This window comes from Suricata suricatta, chromosome 11 (genome assembly GCF_006229205.1).
Source record: "Suricata suricatta isolate VVHF042 chromosome 11, meerkat_22Aug2017_6uvM2_HiC, whole genome shotgun sequence".
NCBI lineage: Eukaryota > Metazoa > Chordata > Mammalia > Carnivora > Herpestidae > Suricata > Suricata suricatta.
Genome location: NC_043710.1, coordinates 10,597,958 through 10,620,701, shown reverse-complemented (window position 1 = coordinate 10,620,701; position 22,744 = coordinate 10,597,958). Strand labels below are relative to the sequence as shown.

The 22,744-nt window shown below is 51.4% G+C and overlaps 1 protein-coding gene across 2 annotated transcripts in view; it reads left to right on the top strand.

Annotated features, from left to right (window-relative positions):
- STX3 (syntaxin 3) overlaps positions 1-22,744 on the top strand; it is a 39,783-nt gene that overhangs the window by 6,608 nt on the left and 10,431 nt on the right. For both annotated transcript variants that reach the window (XM_029915426.1, XM_029915428.1), the window contains exons 2-4: positions 9,208-9,291; positions 20,086-20,185; positions 21,898-21,972. In XM_029915426.1, the coding sequence (XP_029771286.1) occupies positions 9,208-9,291; positions 20,086-20,185; positions 21,898-21,972 (259 nt within the window). The remainder of the gene's footprint in view (positions 1-9,207; positions 9,292-20,085; positions 20,186-21,897; positions 21,973-22,744) is intronic.

Sequence of the window (22,744 nt, the reverse complement as noted above, 5' to 3'; positions counted from 1 at the left end):
GGGGGGGGGGGGGGGGGGGGGGGGGGGGGGGGGGGGGGGGGGGACATGGAGAGGAAGAGGAAGTCAGAAAAGAGCGAAGGAAGCTGGAGTAGGAGAGGAAGAATGTCCCAGAAAGAAATCATGGGCCAGTGAGAAGCCTTATCACTGAAGAACAGAATCTCAATGAACTCTCCAGGAGGAAGCAGAAGATACTCTTTCAATGTCTTTGGCTCCTGGGATGAGAGAGAGAGCAGGAAACAGGTGTGGCCTTATTCTGGTGGCCTTCCTGGAGGTATCCTTTGGGTAAATTCACTCATCTTTCAAAAGTTTCCCAAGGAGTGACCTTTGCACACATTGTTTTATAGGCTTCCATCCTCCCCTTGGTCTGCTATGGACTCCAGTGAGGTTGGGTATGGGATCTTCTCCTAGGTGTATGATTCCTTGTCTTTATTTTTTATTTTTTTAAACATTGTTTTTCTGTTTTTTATTTATTTTTGAGAGACAGACAGAGACAGCATGAGCAGGGGAAGGTCAGAGAGAGAGGGAGACACAGAATCCAAAACAGGCTCCAGGCTCTGAGCTAGCTTCAGCACAGAGCCCCATGCAGGGCTTGAACTCACGAACCATGAGATCATGACCGGAGCCGAAGCCGGACGCTTAACGGACTGAGCCACCCAGGCGCCCCTGATTCCTTTACTTGAGTGCTGTCCTCACTCACCACATGGGGTTGTAAAGACCTGTGTGGCTCTCATCGGAGTCTGTGAGGCCCTGCAGAGAGGGGGCTGCTGAGTCTGGTCTGTGCATGGGTGAAAGAAGGAGTGAATTCGTTGGACCTTGTAGTGGGAAGAAGGGGGTGTGGGTGTGGTGCTTGGCTAGGAGACCCCAGCATCTCTCTGCGTCAACGCACTGTGAACTCAGTGGATTGGACCAGACGGTGGTTCTATCCTGGCTTTGTTCCCTATTAGCCATGTGACCCTGGGTGACTTAATCTCACTACTACAGATCCCTTGTCTGTATGGATAACCTCTGCCCAGAGGACATGTTCCCCTCTTCTTTTTTTTTCTTTTTTGTAAAGTTTATTTTGAGAGAGAAAGAGAGAGTCAAAATAGGAGCTCAGTCACTTGAGCGTCCGACTCTGGATTTTGGCTCAGGTCATGATCCCAGGCTCATGAGATCAAGCCCCACGTTGGGCTCTGTGCTGAGTGTAGAGCCTGCTTTGGATTCTTTCTCTTCTTCTGCCCCTCTTCCCTGCTCTCCTTCTAAAATTGAAACATTAAAAAAAAAAAAAAAAAAAAAAGCCAGGGGCGCCTGGGTGGCTCAGTCAGTTGAGCATCTGACTTTGGCTCGGGTCATGATCTCACAGTTTGTGGGTTCAAGCCCCGTGTTGGGCTCTGTGCTGACCTCTGGTTTTTTTTTTTAAATTTTTTTTAATGTTTTATTTTATTATTGAGACAGAGAGAGAAACAGAGCATGGGTGGGAGAGGGTCAGAGAGAAAGGAAGACACAGAATCTGAAGCAGGCTCCAGGCTCCGAGCTGTCAGCACAGAGCCCGATGTAGGGCTCGAACCCACAAGCCATGAGATTGTGACCCAAGCCGAAGTTGGCCGCTTAACCAACTGAGCCACCCAGGCGCCCCTGTGCTGACCTCTAGATCAGAGCCTGGAGCCTGCTTTGGATTCTGTGTCTCTTTCTCTCTCTGCCCCTCCCCTGTTTATGCTCTGTCTCTCTCTGTCCCTGAAAAATAAATAAAATGTAAAAAAACAAAGCCAAAGTGGAAATGACAAAATATTTAGAAATGAATGATAATAAAAGTGGTAAATAACATTTACGAGACTTTAGCAGAAGCAAAATTCAGAGAGACCTTTCTTTCTTTCAATGCATATTCTAGAAAAAGGATTTCTTTCAGGTAAACGATCTAAAGTTTCAGTTCACTCTGAGGGACCGGCTGTCACCGCCTGAGAATTGGCATTAGAATCACACCTCTGGCGGAAACTCTCTTTAGAGGAAGCAGTCCTGGTTCCCTGCTTGGTGGCATGGGCTTGGGTATTTAATACCCACCCAGCGCACCTCTCAGCGTTTCACTTGTGTTAACTAACGTCCTCCTCACCATGGTTCCCTGAGTGGATTACTCATGCTGCAGACGAGGGAAGCCCCGAGCCACAGAGAGGTTCCCTAACGTGTCTAACGTCACACAGCTGCTAAGTGGGTTCTCAGCGCAGGCTGCCGGTGCATCCGTGGGTCTCCACATACGTGCATAGGATTTCCGTGCCTCAGTCACGTTTTCATTCGTGCATACAGATGAATCCAGTTGTACTTTACTAGGCTCCCGGCATCCCCTGAAATAAGTGCGGGGGTGTTATGAGCAGAGTAGGGGGGACATTTTTGGCTAGAGAGAGCGTGGAGGGGGGAAAAACTGGGGCCCTGGTTCCCCCAGACCTGCTTTTGAGTCCCCCCCTCCACCTACCAGCTGGAGCACCTCGGACGTGTGATTTCACCTAACAGAGGTTGCTTCGTCTGTCAACGGAGGCAGTGACGTTTGTCCCTCCGGGTTGACGTGAGAGTGAAGTAATATATTTGAAGCCACAAGAGCGTCTGCCGCAAAACACACTCACGCTCCGTGGGGGAGTGTTGTTACAGCCAGAATGCAGGGCGTGGGGTCATCAGGGACGCTGTCTCTTGTCTGGTTGTCCACGCACTTGCTGGCCTTGGGCTCATCTGCCGGGGGCGGGGGCTCATTCCTCAGTTCATTTTCCCAGCAGGGCCAGTTGGGGCCCCAGGTTGTTTATCTAGGAGACGTCTGGAAAGTAAGGTGCAGGGCTCGCTGGGGTCTCGTTGGTCAGTTTCCTCCTGATTCATCTGACAAGGGTGTTGGGGAAGATGCTGAGGAAGATGCGGTTCAGCGGCCAGGGGAAGTGTTCCCTTGGGGAGGGTGAAGGGGAGGGAAAGGCGGGGGGAGACTGGATGTGTAAGCGGGGAGCAGAGAATGCCCAACACCTATTGAGAGCTGACTCGCTTACTCAGAATCCCTGGCTCTTTTAACCGAAGAAGAGGGACTGGAAAAACCAGATGCTGGGCAGTGTGGCGTGGGCACGTGTGCGTGTGTGTGTGTGTGTGTGTGTGTGTGTGTGTGTGTGTGTCTGGGGACCTTCCGTCTTGTCTGGGGACCCCGAGGAGGGGTTCAGTGTTGTCTTCATCTGGGATGAATCACTTTTCCTTCCTTTGTCCCTTCCTTCTGTCTTGCTGCTCTGATTTGTACGATCCTCGAGCACTTGCCAGTGATCTACACTTACATTGCAGCAGGTTTTTCTTAAAATCTCTAACAGAAGTGTAGTCAACACATGATGTTAACGCAGTTGCAGGCATAGGACATGCTGATCTGACAAGTCCGTGTGTTACGCAGCGCTCACCACAGTGAGTGTAGCCACTCTGTGTCACCACACGACGTAATTACCCTAGTGACCGTGTTCCTTATGCCATACCTTTCGTGCCCGTGACTTATTTATTTTATAACTGGAAGTTTGCATCTGGAAAAGGAGCAGGGGGATTTCTTTCTCTATTCTTTTTTTAAATGTTTATTTGTTTTTGAGGGAGTGCAAGCAGGGGAGGGGCAGAGAGAGAGGGGGACAGCAGCGAGCTGGACTCGGGGCTTGAACTCACAAATCGTGAGATCGTGTCCCGAGCTGACGTGGGACGCTCAGCCGGCTGAGCCACCCAGGCGCCCGTCTTCTCTCTCTCTGAGAAGGCATCCATGTGCTGCAGCAGCGGTTTCTCGGTTAGCCAAGCTTGCTGGTTTGCCTGCGTGCTTTCTTCCTCTTTCCTGCTTTCCTTTTCTCCGTTGACAACAGGCCTCTTTCGCCCCCGTGGATAAAGTAGATAGAAGGGAAGTTGCACAGATTTAAGAGTCCCCCTCCCTGGCCTCCCTGGGCGGTTTCTGAGGCGCGTCTGGAGTACCCTGGGGTTCCAAAAAGCTGCACGGGAGGGCTGAGCGCCTTGCTTGGAGAGAGAGCCCAGGCTCAGTGCAGACAAGGGCCCGCTGCTGCTCTCCTTGGCTCCTGGTTACTCTGGGCCATGGGCCGCTTCGGGAAGGTGCAGGGAATAACAAGGGCCTAGGACAGACAGACAAGTTGCGCTCAAGCCCAGACTCTGCAGACCAGTGGCTGGGAGCCTTTGGATGATGTGGAGCCTCTAGGGTGCTGTGACCACCCAGTACCTGGTGACAAATGCTTTTATTCAAGAAGCTAGTGAAAGGGACCCACGTCAGATGGACGGAGGATGATGGGGAAGGCAGCCGAGAGAAGGGCAACGAGTGCCGAGCAAGAGGAAGCAGAGCACAAGCCCCCAAACGCTCCCCACACTGCAGAGAGGAGGTCGCGGTGCTGGCGGCCCTCACGGGACTGTGGGGCGTGTTCGAGAGGCAGGGATGGGTGCTGGATACGGGGCTCTGTGTCCGGGCTGCCTGCTGGCTGATGTCCTGTCTCCTGGCAGGAGAGGCATCGTGGGGCCAGGGGGTGGGAGAGAGGAAGTGAGCGGCTGAACTCGTGGTTCTCACTGTTTCTTCTGCGGCCGATGTAGCTGCTGCACCGTTCCTGTGACCACACGGCTTGATGCTCCGATAAAGGTGCCCAAGTTCTTTTCTCAGCTGTGCTCAGTCATGTGGGCCCAAGATAAAGGACAGTGCGTGCTTTCCTTGGCCTTGGGGCTCCTGAGGCCTCAGCTTGTGAGAGCCTGGCTGCATCAGAAGGGACAGGGGGTTTCCCCGGGATCAGTTAGACACCTTTTTGGAGAAGCCAGGTGGGAGTTCCAGTGTCCCTGGACTCTGGATGACCCGTGACGGTGGCCTTTTCCTCAGAGTCTCCGACTAAAGCTTGTGCTGCTGCTGTTGATGATGTTATGTTATATTTTTGGAAATGGCACAGCACATGGGCAAGACCACATGGGAAGATGGGAATCAAGAAGCTTGGGTTCTCTTCCTGGCTGTCAGTAACTTGTCATTTGTCTGTGGGTCTTGCTTTGCCCATCTCTAAGACACAGAATTTGATGATAGAATCTGGAAGGTTGCATTCAGCTTCAAAGTCCCAAAGATATTTTTTTCTTCTTTTTTCCCCCTTTCCTGTTTAAAGGTACTCATATCCAAGTTAAAGCTGTAGGGAAGTTGGCTAGATCTTACATACGACCGCTTTATTGAGTTGTGACTGTATTAATGGAATAAGGAACTTTAAAATAGTATTCAGTCCTCACAAAAGCGTTGGTAGACACAGTCTATCTATTTTGTAGATAAGGAAATTGAGGCTTGGAGATGCTAAACCAGTTGTGTAAGGCTCGGTGACCAACATGTGATGAAGCAAGTTACGGAACCCAGACCATCATGATGCTCTGTGGCTGACCTTACCAGTGTAGCCGTTAGAGTGAGGACTTCCTCAAGGAGAACTCACTCTTTTAGCCGTCACATCTTTACAACAAGGTGATGGGGAAACTGACATTTATGAGGCACTGGTATGTGCCCAGTATCGGGCTGGAAACCTTCCATATGTGATATCTTCCAGTGCCCATAAAAGTCATAAGGTGTGCGGTGTTATTACCATTCACAGATAAAAAACTCAGACCAATAAAAGACTTGATTGAGATCTGACAGCCAGTAATTGGCAACAAAAGGTTTTGTTTTTTATTTATTTTATTTTATTTTTTAAATTAAAAAAATGTTTTTTATTTATAATTGAGACAGAAACAGAGCATGAATGGGGGAGGAGCAGAGAGAGAGAGAGAGAGAGAGAGAGAGAGAGAGAGAGAGGGAGACACAGAATCTGAAGCAGGCTCCAGGCTCTGAGCTAGCTGTCAGCAGAGAGCCCAGCATGGGACTGGAACCCACGAACTGTGAGATCATGACTGAGCTGAAGTCCTACGCTTGACCGGCAGAGCCACCCAGGTGCCCCAACAAAAGGTTTTAGACCTAGGATGTGTATTACCAAAGACTTCTCTTTTCCTGGTCCACACCTTTTCTGGACGTAGACCAGGCTGCCCCTGCTCAAAGCCTAGAGGTGATGTCTTGGATGTGGGGAGCCCCTGTACAAATTCCAGGGGTCTCAGAAATATATGTCATGATGGAGAGCTAGGGGTCTGCCTCCCATGCTCCAGGACACAGTTGTTCCCAGCTTCCAGAAACTTCTCTTAGTCTATCCCAAGATGGCAGACTCATCCTACTTCATTCCATGTTGACACACTCATGGGTGTACACACACGCGTGCACACACACACGTGCACACACACACACACACACACACACACACAGTATCTCCCTTCAGTGAGGGTCCCTAGAAGACCTCTAGAGACAGGAGACGGGACCCGTACTTGTCAGTTCCCCCTGCCAGGGGAAGGCTTGGGCTCCTGTTCTCCAGTGTGTGTCCCAGAGATCCCTCCTAGGAGACGAGCTCTCTGGAGGCTACTGAGAGGCCCGAGGAGTGACGATCGTTGGTAACGGGAGCATTTTATCCCAACTTCAGAAACTGCTGCCTGACTCAGGCTGCGGTCTCTGTGGGGGCTCATTTTTCATTCAGCTAAAACTGATTAAATTTCTGTGACATACCTAGCACATGTAAGTGCTCAGTGTACATGTGGAATGAATGAATGAATGAATGAATGAATGACAAGTACAAGTGATTTTAATTGGAAGTGAGAAAAGCCAATTCCAGTGAAACAAATTTTATAAAAACATTAGAAGAATACTGTTGAGCTCGTTGGAGGAGTGCTGGGGGACAGTCCTTGGAACCTGCTGGAAGGCTTAGGAAGAGCAGACATGAGGCAGCTCTTGGAGAAACTGGTAAAGATCTCTGTTGGGCGCTGCCACAGGCTGACTCAGCTCTGTTCACATTGCAATTCAAATTCCTCAGGGAGCTTGGCTCAAATTGATCCCCCTCATCTTCCCACACGATTCTGGGAAGGTTATCTACACCAGGGAAGGTTTTCTGGGCAGGCACGTACACTCAGAGTATCTGTTCTAGTAGATAAGGTAGCCCTGACCTCCAGGGTTTATAGCCAGTAGGAAAAGATTGATAAGGAATAATTAACAGTAGCCTGTGTTGAATGCTATGGAAGGTTTGCACAAAATGCATTGGGAGCTTAGGAATTTTTAAAAAATTTTTTACAGGTTTATTTTTGAGAGAGAGAGAGCGAGCGAGCGAGCGAGCATGAGTCAGGGAGGGTCAGAGACAGAAGGAGACAGAATCTGAAGCAGCCTCCAGGTTTTGAGATGTCAGCCTGACCCGGGGCTCGAATCCATGGTCTACGAGATCATGACTTGAGTCAAAGTCAGACAGCCAATTGCCTGGGCTACCCAGGTGCTCGGCTTAGGGAGGTTTTAAATTTTACTCAAGGAGGAAGTATCAGGGAAGGCAGACAGAGAAGATGGTTCACGATTGATTTTAATTTTTTAAAAATTATTTTTAGAGAGGGGAAAGGGGCAGAGAGAACAGAGGGGGGGGGTGCGGAGAGAGAGGGAGAGAGAGGGAGAGAATCCCCAATAGGCTCCACAGCCTGTACAGAGCCCTGCACGGAGCCCAGTCCCACAATCCTGGGATCATGACCTGAGCTAAAATCGAGAGTCAGAGGCCCAGCTGACTGAGCCACCCAGGCACCTCCAAGATTGAATTTTAAAGGCTAAGTAAAAATTTTCCAGCTGGACAAATGCATTTCAGGAAGAAGTCCTTGTGTAACAGTTCAGCAAATGAAAGATGGTATGTCCCAGAAAAGTGAGGAGTTCCAAGTGCCTGGTCCAGAGAGTGTACCACAGAGGGAGGAACATGGGCAGGGCCGGACCTCGGTGGTCCCTGTGTGCTCTGTTGGGCATTGGGACTTTCAACCCCAGGAGAAGAACAGAAGGAATGGCTTTTTAGGAAGATGATCTCAGGGGCTGTGGCTGTGCCCTCAAATTCACCTCCTTTGAATGTGACTGTTAAGCTTGGGTTGCTGAAGGTTCCAGACAAAAGCCAGAGAATGAGATGATGGCGGTGCCAATCAAAACAGACTCCCCAGATGTTTGGAGAGTCCCAGATTTCAGTGGGAATTCCCAGTAATGCCATCATCTGTTGAAGGTTGGGGGGCTGGTGGCAGGTAAAGAAGAGAGGTACCTGGTGGCTTTCGTTGCCCGGGGGGTTATGTCTGTGTGACAGTGCTGTGTCTACTGCGCTTGTGCAGAAGCAGGTATAGGAGCTTTACCCCTCCTCTGCTCCACTGCCAAGGACAGTTCTCCCCCCCCCCCCCCGTGCTTAGAAACGGTCAGCGTGCAGTGCAGCGGTGGAGAGTGTAGACGCGGCTCAGCCCTGGGTGCTGGGCGGGAATGGAAGCGCTTCCTTTAGATGGCCATTCTGTGATTTTGTAGAGGAAGTGGAATGAGATCAAGAGAGCTGGGGTCCCCAGAGGGTGCTGGGGGCGCAGGGGAGAGCTTCCTTTTCCTTATAAACATGAGCTCTGTCAGGGAATGACACACAGTGCTGTGCGTGTGTGTGTGTGTTTTGTAATAGGTAGTTAACGAAAACAGGAAAATCTTGGCTCCCACCCTCAGGATTGGAAGTGAGTGCTTTGGGGGAATTGAGGCTAGAAACTGTTCTGATAGAAATCTCTGGTCGGGTGGATCACACAATTGAACGTTGTAGAGAAGGGGTTAGGAACACGAGGTCCACATCCAAAATACAGGCTAGAATCTGCCTGTCTCCACATTTTCACTGCGTGCCTTTGGCCAAGTTGCTCAACCTCTCTGTTGTAGGGTCTCCAACTGGAATTCGGTATAATAATGTCACCAGTACCACTGCCCCCCGCCCCGCTCCAACAACAACAAGGACAACATCTAGCATTTATTGAGTACTTGCAGTCTGCCGGGCACCGTGCAAACACGCTTGCACTTCCTGGTCTCGTTTCTCTGACCATCCCCTGAAGTAGGTAGCGCATGTCAGCATTTTACAGATAGGGAGACCTGGCCCAGTGAGGTTGGTGGCTTGCCCATCCTCCCTTCCTTCCCGCGCCCCTGCCAGAAGTCAGCAAGGGGTGCAGCTAGGGTTTAAATACAGACGGTGTGAAGGAGTTTGGGATAGCGCAGGGCTGTTCTGAGTTCTCGAGGTTATGTATGTGTGATGTTAATATGGGCGGAGCTCCTCGTGGTTGAACATGGATGTAGTTTCCGGTACTGTCAGCGGTTTCTTGTGTTTTGAGCCTCAGCCTGTTCCCTTCTGTCCCTCGCAGAAGCAGCTGACACAGGACGATGACGCCGACGAGGTCGAGGTTGCCATTGACAACACGGCTTTCATGGATGAGTTCTTCTCTGAGGTAGGCGGCCTTCCTGTGCTTTTCTTCTGAACTTCTGTGAGGAAACGCAGCTTCCTGTGTAAAGAATAAAAACTCGGCTCTTTCAGGGGTAGCTGAGGAAAGTCGGTCTTTTCCTGGGATGAGGCGGCCCGACCAAGAAGTTACTGGGAGATTCTCTTCCATACTTGATTGGGAGGGTTTGGATTTTTAATCTTCTTGAGGAAGTCAGCAAAAGGTACATGAGATGTCATTAATGAGATGCTTTTTTTTTTAATTTTTAATATTTTTTTATTTATTTTTGAGAGACAGAGAGAGACAGCATGAGCAGGGGAGGGTCAGAGAGAGAGGGAGATACAGAATCCATAGATAGGCTCCAGGCTCTGAGCTGTCAGCACAGAGCCTGATGTGGGGCTTGAACCCACGAACTGCAGATCATAACATGAACTGAAGTCAGACGCTTAACTGACTGAGCCACCCAGGCGCCCCAACAAGATGCTTTTCAAGTCTGATGCTGCATGGCAACATTTTAATGATATTTTTTCTTGCGTATGTTACATAATTTCAATACTGCATCAACCATGGGGTCACAGCCATTAGTTTGCAAAAAACCAAACAAAACCCCACAAAAATATCCTTAGCCTGTGATTCAAATAGATCAGATTTCTCATTTCCAAAAGTTCAGGCCCTTTGAGTTAATTCTAGTGAAAACTGATAAACTAAGAAAACCACCAGTTTATTTTTTTCAAGGTCAATAGGCTTGAAAAATAGGCTGCCCCCATCTACGGAGTCACATAATCTTTGATCTCAAAGGTCCTTGTAGGGAGAGACTTTGGCAGATGGTGAGAGGTGGGGTTCAAATCTCTGCCCTGCTTCTGACCAGCTGTTGATCTTGCGAACGTTCCTTCACACGCTTGGTTTCCTTATCTGCACATTGGGAGGGATAATGTAATCCCCTCCAGGGTTATTGTGAGGATTAAATGGAATAATGTTTGTAAAGCGTTCGGTGTAGCATCTGACGTGTGTGCCTGGTGAATGATCCCTAGAACAGAAGCATGAGAAGTTCAGCCATGGAAGTTTCTGCCATCACCCTGTGGTTTCTTTATTTAGGCTTTTAATTTTCTTGGAAAGAAGACAAGAGGCGCCATATTGTTTCTGCGGGAGGAATGTGGGCACCTCCCGTCCTCAGATCGTGGGTGTGGGAGGTCACCTCTAGCTCTCGGGGGCCTGGCGGTTCAGGGCAGTTCCTCTGGAGGACTAGTTAGCCGGTGTAGGAGCAGACCAGAGTACGTGTTGGCCTGATCGGGAAGTTGGCCGTGGACCCTCCACAGTTTGCCACGCTCACCAGGGGTGGGTCCATCCTTTTAGCCAGGAAGCCATGGTGAGACCAAAGAGCACCCAGGTTTGTGAGGCCAGTGCGGTTCCAGGTATGGGTCGTGAAAGGAGAATGTCTTCTCCGCGGTGGGGAGGACTTCTGGCGTTGTTCGATGCCCCTGTTGCTCGCTCCTCTGATCTTGCCCTGGATGGCCAGGTACACTGAGGAACTTCCTCCCTAAGATGAGGCAGCTTCGCCAGTGACGGTGTTCTGCCCCTTCTCCAGCCCAGTCGGAGGGACCCTGAAGGGCAGGGTCCCCTGGGAAGTGGGAAGATGGTGTGCCTCTCCATGACATGATCTCAATTCATTCTCATGCACTTGATGGCGGTTGACTTTGGTTAAGCCCTTAACCCATGTGGGCCTCCAATTCTTGCTCTGCAAATTGGGAATGTTAGTACTTACCTTTCAAGGATGTGGTGAGGATCACATGAGGCTCACACATCTGGAAAGTGTTTTGTTTTTTTAATGTTTATTTATTTATTTAGAGAGAGCTTGCATGATGGGGAGGCAGAGGGAGAGAGAATCCCGAGCAAGCTCTCTGTACCCATGAACTGTGAGATCATGACCCGAGCCAAAAATCAGGAGTCGACCCTTAACCGACTGAGCCACCCAGGTGCCCCTGGAAAGCGTTCTTTAAACAGAAAAGTGCTGGTTGGATAGTTATTTTTCGAGCCTTAACAAGACCTCAGGGGCTATTTGTTTTTGTTTTTTGTTTTGCTTCTTTGTCAGATGCTTTTCTGTCATTTAGGGGAAAAAAATCCCAACCCCTATCATATTTGCAAAGGCAAAGGGCTTTATTACGGGCGTATGAGCTCGGGCTCACAGACTTCACCAGCGCAGTGGATCTGAGAGCACCATCTGTGAAATGGAACTCCTGGTCCGCTACTAACCGTGATCTCAGGTACATTCCTTGACTCCCCTCAGTGTCCACGAGCTTCTCCGTGAAACGGGGAGCAGCACCTTCAGCTCACAGTGTGTTGGGGAGTAAAGGAGCGGACACTCAGAAGTGCTCAGCTTCAGCTTAGCTCAGTGTTCCTGCCCTGCTTCCCATCTGACGGAGCCCCGGGAGGGGAATGTCGCAGTGGGGCAGAGAGGCGGGGGGCTGCGGAACACGGAGACAGGCCACACGGGCTCTGGGGGTCCACGGGTCCTGGTCATGACCTCAGCTCTGCCATCATCAGCAGTGTAACTTTGGAAAAGTCGGTTCACTGCTCTGAACCCCAGCTCCCTCTAAGACTCGAATAGCAGTGTTACCTGCTGGGTATTACAAAGATAAATCGAGAAAGTACACGGATGTACCTAGCACAGCGCCTGATGTATAATTAGTATGACTCCGGTCATTGTTCTGTTCCTGATGTGTTAGGGAATGGGGTCCGGAAATAGACTCGAAAGTGGGATAGAGCACAAGCCAGGGCCTGGGGGTTTGGAGAAGGGAGGGGGCTCTCCCCACATGCAGTTGGGAGCCTGCCGACGGCATCCTGTGGGACACGGCTACAGAGATTGCTTGGGAAGGCACTCTCACCACGAAACCTTGCCGTTTGGACTTGTTCCAGCAAGCAAGTCCCCAGAGGCTGTTTGTCAGGGACTGATTGTGTGAATCACAACCCCATCAGAGAGGCATGTGCAAGGGGCTGGTGACGTCACGGGACCAGGAGTTTTTCAAAATGTGCGCTTGCGCTATGTAAGACCCAGATGGCTTTTCCAGCTTCTCAGCTGTTATAGGAAAGAGTTGGCCCTTGGGTTTTCAGGCCTTGGATGATTAACCGAGGGGTTTAGTAAATGATAAACCTCGGGTTATTGTCTAATTTGTGGTCGCCTGGATTTTCTTTTGCTCCTTTTGCTCAGTTGGAAGAGAGGACAGATTTTCTGAGGCAGAAACATTAGGGGCTTATTCTTTGTATTTATTCATGTGTTCATCACAGTTCCCAAGTGCTCTCTGCCTTCCACAGAGCGTGTGTGGTGCTGGGGCAAACAATATTCTGCATGACGGGGTCCTTTGCCGTCTGGTGTTTCTATATCTGGCGAGGATGACAGAAATTCTTGGAAAGTCATGATCATGGCAATGTCAGCAAGGTCCTTTGGGAGCACAGGAGGGGAAGCGTTAAATTCTGCCTGGAGGAGGGGGAGGGGTCAGGTGAGGGAGGCCTCGGTGGTTCCTACCCAGACCTGCTTCTCAGGATCACCTGGGGAGCCTCTCGCTCTTCCGCATGCCTGGTTCAGAGGGCCAGCAGTGGCTGAGACTTTTGGCTTCTGTGGAAGTCCATCCAGATGATTCTTTGGCTCCAAAGGTGATGAAATGCTTTGAAGGTATTAAGCAAGGAAATGCTGGGATCAGTGTGTTTTAGGAAAACCACTCTGGTGGTAGCTCGTGGAGGGCGGGAAAGGCCAGAAATGGAAAGACTAGCCAGTTGGCTGGTGCAGTGGCCCGGGGGACAGAGGATGAGAGTTCTGACCCGGACCCAGGGCCCTGGAAGCCACAGGGCACGTCATCTGGGGCTGCTCTTGAGTGTCTGGCTTAAGCAATAAAGGTGTGTGATCGTGTCACATGTGAAGAAGTCTGTAGTTAGCATGGTGCAGTGGGTCGGAGGCGGCGGGGCTCTGGGTCAGCATCTCGGGGAACCTCTTGGCTTTTCCCTTGGCGTTGGCAGTGGAGTCTCTTCCGATGGCCGATGCTGTGTGGCAGTTCACCCCACCCTTGAGGGTTGTGAGACAACCATTGTGGCGTGCTGACAGATTCTGTGGGCTGGGAATTTGGCACAGGGCACGGTGGAGGTGGGTGATTTTTGCTCCTGTTTCTGGGCACTTAGCTGGGAAGACTTGAACAGCTGGATGCTGGAACCTTATAGAGAGTTCTTTACTCAAACGTGTGGTGCCTCAAAGGAAAGCTCCGTAGAGACCCTTGGTTGGAGTGCCTATGCCTGACCTATTTCTGTTGTTTGGGCTTCTTAGCATGGCCAGCCTAGGATCATTGGGATGTCACATGGAGGCTCAAGGCTCCCACGCAAGGTTCCTGCAGTGGAAGTCATGTGTGATGTCACTTCTGTACTCTGGTGTGGAAGCAGACACAAGCCTGCCAGGTTCAGGAGACTGGTACAAAGCGGTACATAGGTCCTCAGTGGGAGGACCAGTAAAGAATTTGCACGACGTTTTGAAACTTCCAGAGCTCCAGCTCCAGATGCCACCAGCATCGCAAGAAATACGAAAGGGGAAAACCAGAGACGGCCCCGAATCCTTTTGTCTGGCAGGGAAACTACCCTGCTCTAAGCTGACTTCCTCCCATTGACCAACAACAGATCACATGGTCACGGCCACTCCTAGCGGGGGTGGGGGGGGCAGGGGGGCGGGGGGACACCAGGAAAGTGAGGACTTTGCAAAGGGACAGGGTTGCCAGGATTGACCTAGAACGGATCATGATTCATCGCCTGGAGCTGGCAACATTGTTGCCCAAGCAAAATCAGAGTTCTGTTAACAAGAAAGGGCAGGGCATGGCTCTCTGGTGCATCGAATACTGTCATCGATGGTGTACGACATGCCAGAAGGCTTCAGTGAGCAAATATAACTGAAAGATGTTTTATACTCTTTTCCTCCCTTGGTGATTTAAAATGCACATTTACTGATTAAAGGCTCTGAGAAGTCCTGTAAAAAAAGAAACTTGCTTACCCAGCTCATCTCTGGATGTATGTTTTCACAGAACCCTTTCTGACACGTAACTTCTATTAACAAGGATGAATGATTACATTTCAGAAAATGCTCTTATAAAATTTTGGGGTATTTTTTAGGGGGTGTGTTTTAAAAAAAATCTGTGACACTGGTTTGCAGTCGTATATGAGGGAGGCATGCTTGTCTCCTGAAGTTACTTGTATTCGTTTCTTTACTCAGTCAACAACCTTGCAGCCAGTGGTGTTCCGTGCGTGGCCAGCGATGGCTGTGAAGTGGTGCAAGTGGAAAGAGACGTGGTCCCAGCCCTCCAGGTCACGGAGTCGGGGCTGGGACAGGTGAGAGTGGAGGGCGTGTGTGCAAGGGCCCCTCGGGGGGCGGGGCAGCGCCTGCTTCGAGGAACTGGGAGGGGAGCAGAAAGCAGAGGCCTTTGGGTGTAGGCTTGCTTTTTGTTAGAACGAGGAACCTCAGAGCGAACATAACACGGAAACGGAGGCATCAAGTCAAATCTGACAGGTTAAGTGCTGTCTCGTTCCTTCTTCAGGCGGGTGTTTGGGTGAGTAGGTGAGCTTCTCGGTTCCGTGTGTCTGGGCCCCTTCCGGAGGCTGCACGATGCTCTCGTCAGTCCCGTGCCCGTCCCCTGCCCTTCCTGTGCTCCGCTCGGTACTGCAGGGAGCTCTGGCCCCATGATCCCTTGCCAGCTGGCTTCGGTGTGTTTGATGTAGGGGACACGCTGGCAGAGGACCAGGAGGAGGGAGAGGCCTGGTTTTCCTCCCCAGACACATCTCCTTTGCAGCCTCAACTTTGGCTGGGTAGACCCTGCCTCCGTGGGCCCGTTCTGCTGGGCAGCTCCACTGTGGCCCGGCTCCGATCAGAGGGGCCCTGGCCTTGGGCCAGGTAATTCCCAGAGTGCCCCACCAGCCTCTGTTTGGCTTCTCGCCCCTTCCGTCCCCGCAGAAAGAATTCCCCGAGTTCTCTTATTTTGGCTAAAATAACTAGATAGGTTGTTGTTTTCCTGACCAAATTTCGAGTGATGCAAAGCTCAAATGCACTTAAAGGATTTGAGATTATCGTCTGAGAAGACTGGTCCTCACTGGACTTCGTAACTGGAGACTGTTCACGTCTTTTCATTCACGGACGGGATGGGACGCTCCCCTGGTGCATCCCGAGTCTCCATAAGTCCCCTGACCCACCTGACTTCCGGTGCTTGGACTGCGACCTCCCTGCCCCTTCTTGTCAGTGTGCATTCAGTCTCCAGAGCAAAGACGCAAACAGATCAACGAGGACCTGGCCGGGAACTTGTAACAAGGGGGCTGTTTGGGATTCTGTTAGTTTTGGGGAACAGTCAAGGTGTGCGAATTATGTAAAGGTAGAGTCATTTATTTGACCCTTACAGTCCCTTTGCTTTGTCACCTTAACGGGGTGGCACATGAATAAATATGCAGGAATTAATTAATGCCTAACTAGAGGTGCCGAGTAGGTGGGGGCTGAGGGGAGGCGCAGACTCATTCTCAAGTAGAATGGACAAAGCCTTCCTCCCTCCCCCTCGGCAATCTGCCACTTCTCCAAAGGAGGACTTTCCCTGCTTTCCATGATCCAATTCGATTCCACTGGCTGCTTACGTCCAGAAGAAGAGGCCACCCAGGCCCTGAAAATCACTCCCTCCTTTTAGTTAGATAGTGGTGAGTAGTAGGATATGGAAATCATTGTTGGTTCCCGAGGCAGCACCCCGCGTGAAGAGTCCTTGACTGGCTGTCCTACCTGGTCTCCTCGGGGGGCTGTGACAGCATCACGGGGCATGTTGTTAGCATTGGGGATTGCCGTGGGGCTTACATGGGGTGCGCTCAGGAGCACCTGGCCCGTAGTGAGCGAGAGGCGCTTGCTGGCTCTTCCTGGACTTCCCATTCTCATAGTGAGCACGTACTTTGCGTTAAGTGCTTGCCATGTATGATCTCCCGTCATCCCCACAAAAAACTCCGTGTCTTTCTTTTTCTTTGGAAGTGTTGGTCTTCGTCCAAGGTGACTTTCTGGGTATTTCATGGTGGTAGCTGTGTGCAATTTATTTGTTTTGTGCACTTGCCAGAGAATCACAGGAGGAGGGGGGAAACTTACTCTGAAATCTAGGTTCCTAACTCTAGGAAGTGGGAAATAATGATAATTCTCAGTTTCACAGATATGGGAACCAGAGCTAGGGGTGTGTGGGGGTGAGCAGATGGATTGTTCAAGGTCATAAAACTGCTGGGAGCTGGAGCTGAAACTTGACCTTGGCCTGTTTGATTCTAACATTTTCCTTTTTTTTCTTTTCTTTTCTTTCTCTCTCTTTCTTTCATTTATTTGTGTGTGTGAGAGAGACAGGAACATGAGTTGGGGAGGGGCAAAGAGAGAGGGAGAGAGGATCCCAAGCAGGCTCTGCACTGTCAATACAGAGCCTGACATGGGGCTGAATCCCATGAATGGAGACATCATGACCTGAGCCAAAATCGAGCCAGACGATTAACCGACTGAGCCCTCCCGTTTATAACATTTTCTGAGCTATACTGTCTGGATGGCCACATTACTGACAAATCATTTAAAAATATATTTTAAAATGTAACGTGCAATAAACAGGCATTGAGGAGGTACTGGCTGCAAATTTAGCATGGTGATTAAAGCACAACTTTCTGGTTGGTTCCCTCGATCATCAACGTTTCTTGGGCACTCTTGGTGTCTCTCGCTCTCTCGTAGGGAGCCTTGGTTACACAGCAAAGGGGTCAGGCATGTGATCCCAGTCTCACAAGACAGGGAGTGGACCACGGGCATTAACCCGACACAGGCTCGGCACGCAGGGACTCGGGAGAGGAGACAGAGGAGCCTCCGACGGTGCTTCTTGTGCCTTTATACCTGGTTCAGGAGACCGGGTTCCGTGTCCAACAGAGGCTTGGTTCTACCTCTTTCTGCAGTACGTCCTTGAGGTAGTTCCTGTCCTATAATCTCGATATTCGCAGGCACGGAAAGGAGCTAGTGACGGTGACCTCACACAAGTGCTGCCGAAGGAGCTTGTGTTTGTTAGAGCGATTCGGTTCCTTGTATAAGGCAATGTTGGGATATTTAAACCCACCCCAAGCAAACCCAAACAGCCTTTGGACTTGTAGATTCATAAAAGATTTCACACTAGGTTCCCCCCTCCCCCCACGATTCTTTGGTCATCTGGCAAAGGCATGCGAGGAAATGAATGGCACACAGCTGCCACTGTGAAGTACCCAGAAAGTCACCTTGGAGGCAGCCCAGCGCTTCCTAGGAAAAACAGAGACACGGAGTTCAGAAAAAGAAGAAAGTTTCGTGATTGGCCAGTTGCCCATCCTGAAGTCCTAGATGGTGCTGTGATTATTTGGTGCATTGACTAAGTTATGGAGTGCTAAATCAGAGTCCCTGAAATGCCCCAGATGGTGGGGTCCAGGAGGACTTAGGAAGACGGCAGCCTGCTGCACTGGGTGGAGGAAGGAGGAGGTGGGGGCGGGTGCTGTGCTCCCTGGGCTGGGAGGCCCCACAGGCAGGTTGGGGATGGAGCGGCCAGGGCCTGGCTCTGTCATCCACAGGGTCACATGGGCCATCTACTGTCCGGTCTCCAGACATCTGGAGCAACTCTGAACTTGAGGCCTGGCACCTAACAGCTCCTATGTTGTCTTTCTACCATTGACCAAAGTTCAGGTCAGGATGCTCATCCACCTTATGAAATAATATTCTGGAATATATTTTCTAGGACATCTAATTCGCTGAGTGTGCAAAATCCAAGGCCTTATGGCGCATTAAAATGTGTTAAGCTCTTTTTATTTTTATACTTTATTTTTTAATGTTTTTTATTTATTTTTGAGAGAGAGAGCACAAGTTGGGGAGGGACAGAGAGGGAGAGAGAGACAGAGAGAAGGAGACATAGAATCAGAAGCAGGCTCCAGGCTCCAAGCTGTCAGCACAGAACCTGATGCAGGGCTCAAACCCACGAACTGCGAGATCATGACCTGAACCAAAGTCGGATGCTTAGCCAACTGAGCCCCCCAGCCACCTCTGTTAAACCCCTTTTTAAGCGGTTTGTGCATTTAATCCTAGCGAGCCTTGTTTCTCAGTCCTGTTGGATATGGTGGAATTCCTTTGGCAAAACAGTCACGAGATGGAAATGGGAACACGGCTTGATGAACGTGGTTTTGATGTGAGACATGAGGGGAAGGGAAGGGGAAGGGGGCGATTTCTGGGTTCACCCAAGGGCCCGATTATGAGGCGGTTACACCTCTGGGGCCTGTCAGCGTTCCCAGGTGCTACCGCTTGCCCTTTGTGGAGCAGGGCAGGTCTGGGATTCTGCTCCAAGTGGAACGGGATGGAGAAGTCAAAAGATCAAGTCTTAGCCGTAACGCAGAGAGCATCCTGGTTAGAGTCCAGAGGGCTCCGGCATCCAAACATCCGTGTTTGAGCGCTGACCCAGCCACCACCTGTGATCTCTTTCACCTTTACGTTCTTCGTGTGAATAATGGTCCCCCTGCACCCCCACGGATGCTTTGCCGGCTGTTAAAATGCTTCCCAGATGTGTGGGTAGCTACTTGGGTTTGGATTTATACCCTGATGATACACTGACATTTTATTGTACATCTTTTTTTTAATGTTCATTTATTTTTGAGCGAGAGAGAGAGCTACAGACAGAGCGCGAGGTAGGGAGGAGCAGAGAGAGAGGGAGACACGGAATCCGAAGCAGGCTCTAGGCTCTGAGCTGTCAGCACAGAGCCCGATGCGGGGCTCGAACCCATGGATCGTGATGTCATGACCTGAGCTGAAGTCGGACGCTCAACTGACTGAACCACCCAGGCGCCCCTTATTCTACATCTTTAAGCAAGCAATTCCACTCTCAAACATGGTTCGTTAAGACCCATGTATTTGTAGAGGGGCAGAGTCCCCGCTCCGTCGGCCAAAGTGCTGATGTGAGGGTGAGAGAACTCACACTCTTATTTTTCCTATTTTTTGTTTAATCTGGAGAACAGTGACCAGGATTCCAAAAAACGAGCGAATCACTTGCCGGAGGAAAGACGTGCTGGACAGTACTCGCCTAGCTCTATCTTACGGTATCTCGGGTGTTCAGATCCTACTGGACGGTACTTTACAGGGGTTGTTTGGTAACTGCCCCAGTGTCCCCAGGCCCTACCTTCTGGAAGCGCGGAGGCAGACCTGGCGGGGGTGGACACAGGAGGTGTCTGTGGCACTCGCACCTTGGCAGGGGCCACGACACCTTGCAGGAGCTGGGGTGGCACTTGACAGTGTGGTCTGGCGAACGTCTTGCGAATCTGCGCTCTCCGGGAATGAAGCCCGGCTGGAAACATCTTTGGCGCACCCCGTGCGTGACCGGGAGCCCCTGATGTGTGCGGAAGTGGTCTGTGGCGGGGGCTCCTGGAGGCTGATCGCCTGGCAGAAGCAGCTAGTGAGAGGCATTTCAGCCCAACGCACGTGCTGGGGGCTCCCGTGTCCCCGAGGGGGCCGAGCCAAGGCTCTTTCTCCCCTCCGTCTCCGCTTCACTCTCTCCGTCCGTTCTCTCCTGTTCACTGCTTTTCTTTCCTTCTCCCCTGTGGGTCTTCAGTGACTGCCCTGGTCATCAGTTTATCTGGCCACGCCAGGCGCCCTCACCAGACGGCAGAAGCCTTTCTAGTCCACATGTGGCCCCACCAGCCCGAAAGGTGGGCAGCTTCCCCAGGGCCCCCTGCGGAGCTGTCCTCTCAGTCCTGGCGCTGTCCTCTCTCTCCCGACAAAGGGCGTTGTCTTTCTGATTCTAGATCGAGGAGACTCGGCTCAACATCGACAAGATCTCAGAGCACGTGGAGGAGGCTAAGAAACTCTACAGCATCATCCTGTCTGCACCGATTCCTGAGCCAAGTGAGCGTTTCCTCGGGGCTGAGCTGCCCGGCAGCAGGGCTGAGCCAGCCCTGTTTTCCCCTCTTCTGGGAGCAGCGGGGAGCACTGGCCCCTCACCGCACTGCACACACGTCTGTCCTCCTTCCTCGCCCTCCTGGCCGCAGCCAGCTCTTCTCTTTAGGACCTGAATCCCTGTGGCCAAACGCTCCTCCCCCTCCCATCCAGTCCCTCTCGTGACCCGCGGTGACGCTTCCTGCTTCTCAGACCGCTCATCTCGGTCCCATGGCTGTGCCTTTGCGGGTCCCGTGTCCCAGCCCCCTTCCAAGTCCTGCCAGATCAAGGCCCTCTTTCTTCCCGGAGGTGTTCTAGAGTGGGTCAGGCTCACTTCAGTCTCCCCATTCTGAGAGTCCCGTCTGTTACCGCCGGCCCGGCACACTTTTTCACATTTTTCAAGTAGGGTTCAGGGTTGTATTTTAGGTTCCTTAAGGACAAGGAACGAGCCAGATGCCCTGTCATTTCTCTCTGACCTGTTCATGGCTCTCCGGTGCCTGAAGGTTAAAGCTGGAATGTCTCAGCGGAGCACACGGGACTTGTCTTGGTCGCACGCCTGCCCTCCCACACAGCCTTTTCTCCTGCCGCCCTCCCCCATGTCACCCACGCCTCAGCCAGACTCAACTCGGGCTGTTCCCCACAAGGTTCTCGTCTCCTCATGTCTTTTATACATGGTCCCTTCTTCCAGAGAGCCCTCTCTTCGTCTCCTCTTCTGCCTGTTTAACACTTCCTCCTTCGTCAAGACTCATCTTACTATCACCTGCCGTTAGAAGCCTTTCCAGATCCCTCCAGACTGTGCTAGTGGCTCTTCACCAACACCCTGTGCACCCCTTGACCAGAACTCACACCTTACTCCACACTGCACGTTAGAACTGCTGATTTACTTGTCCCTTGTCCCCCAGTGGGCCCTGAACCCCCTGAAGGCAGGATCTGTATCTTCTCTCTGATGTGTGGGTGTCTAGCCCAGTTCTAAGCTTGTAGGAGGTACCAAAGGATTTTTTAAAAAAATGTTTATTTATTGTTGAAAGAGAGAGTAGGAGCAGGGGAGGGACAGAGAGAGACTCCCAAGCAGGCTCCGCACTGTCAGCACAGAGCCCGATGTGGGGCTCAAACTCACAAACCATGAGATCATGACCTGAGCCAAAGTCGGATACCTAACTGACTGAGCCCCCTAGGCACCCGTTGGATGGTTTTTGAACGAATAGTCATGGCTCATACTCACTTGGCTCCACTGGCACTAGAATAGCATCGTGTACCCAGTAGGTATGTCATAAACATTTGCCTGAATCTAGGTTGATGAACCTTGGTTGAAATCCCTTTTCCTCAGAAGTCCAGTGAAACCCTCTCCTGTCTTTGAGCTGAAGCCATCATGGCAAACCGGATGATTTCCTCAGAAAGGAGTCTCCTTGTTTTGTGTGTGCCAGAGAATTACTTGGGAAATCTTGCGAAAAAGACCGATCATAGCGCTCCAACCCTGGGTGTTTAATCCCGTAGGTCTGGGACGGAGTGCCTGGAAAGTGCCCTTTAAATAAGCTGTCTGTGGCTCCAGTGACAGATGTCTGGGGAACACCTCCCATCCATGCTGCTCTGGGCCCCGGGAAAGCACCCCCTCCTCTGTTGCCTGGCACAGCTCACAAAGCAGTGGGTCTTCTGACTCATTCTCTTGGCCTTTGTCTGCCCAGAAACCAAGGACGACCTAGAGCAGCTCACGACCGAGATCAAGAAAAGAGCCAACAACGTCCGGAACAAGCTGAAGAGTAAGAAGGGGACAGAGGGAACGAGCCGTGCCCCCCACCCCCCCGCCCCGCTCTTACTATCTGCCGTGGGGCCCTGCTCTTCTAGACCGAGATGTGTCTGGATGATACTCTCATCCCACCTTGGCCTGCAGTTTGGGCACCGCCCCAGAAATTCCGCCTGTCCGCGAACCAGGGCCATAGGTGAAAGAGAGCAGAACCGATGTATGCTTCCGGCTGCCGAGGGGCCGTGGGACTCCGTGCTTTCACTTCGTCCCTTGACTTTTACTTAATTTTACTGGTCCCGTTTCCCCAGCCCCTACGTACATGTGAATGGTAATGCCAGAGCTATGTAGGTGCAGAACATCTTATTCTTTTTTTTAAATGCTTTATTTTTGAGAGAGGAACAGAGTGTGAGTGGTGGAGGGCCAAAGAGACAGGGAGGTACAGAATCCTAGGTAGGCTCCAGGCTCTGAGCTGTCAGCACAGAGCCTGATGTGGGGCTCGAACCCACGGACTGTGAGATCATGACCTGAGCCAAAGTTGGACGCTTACCTGACTGAGCCACCCAGGCGCCCCAGAACATCTTATTCTCCAGGCTACAGACATTTCTTGGCGGGCCAGGTCTACCGCCCTCCCCCTCCACCCCAACCCGTTGTTCAGGGAGGCTGCTGTCGTAGACGGAGATCCCCCGGGGCCCGAAAGCTCTCTTTGTTCCAGCTGCATCCCCCGCCCCACCCGTTGGTTTGGGAATGCAGATGATGCAGATGTTAGTCAGTGGGTGGAGGCTGCATGT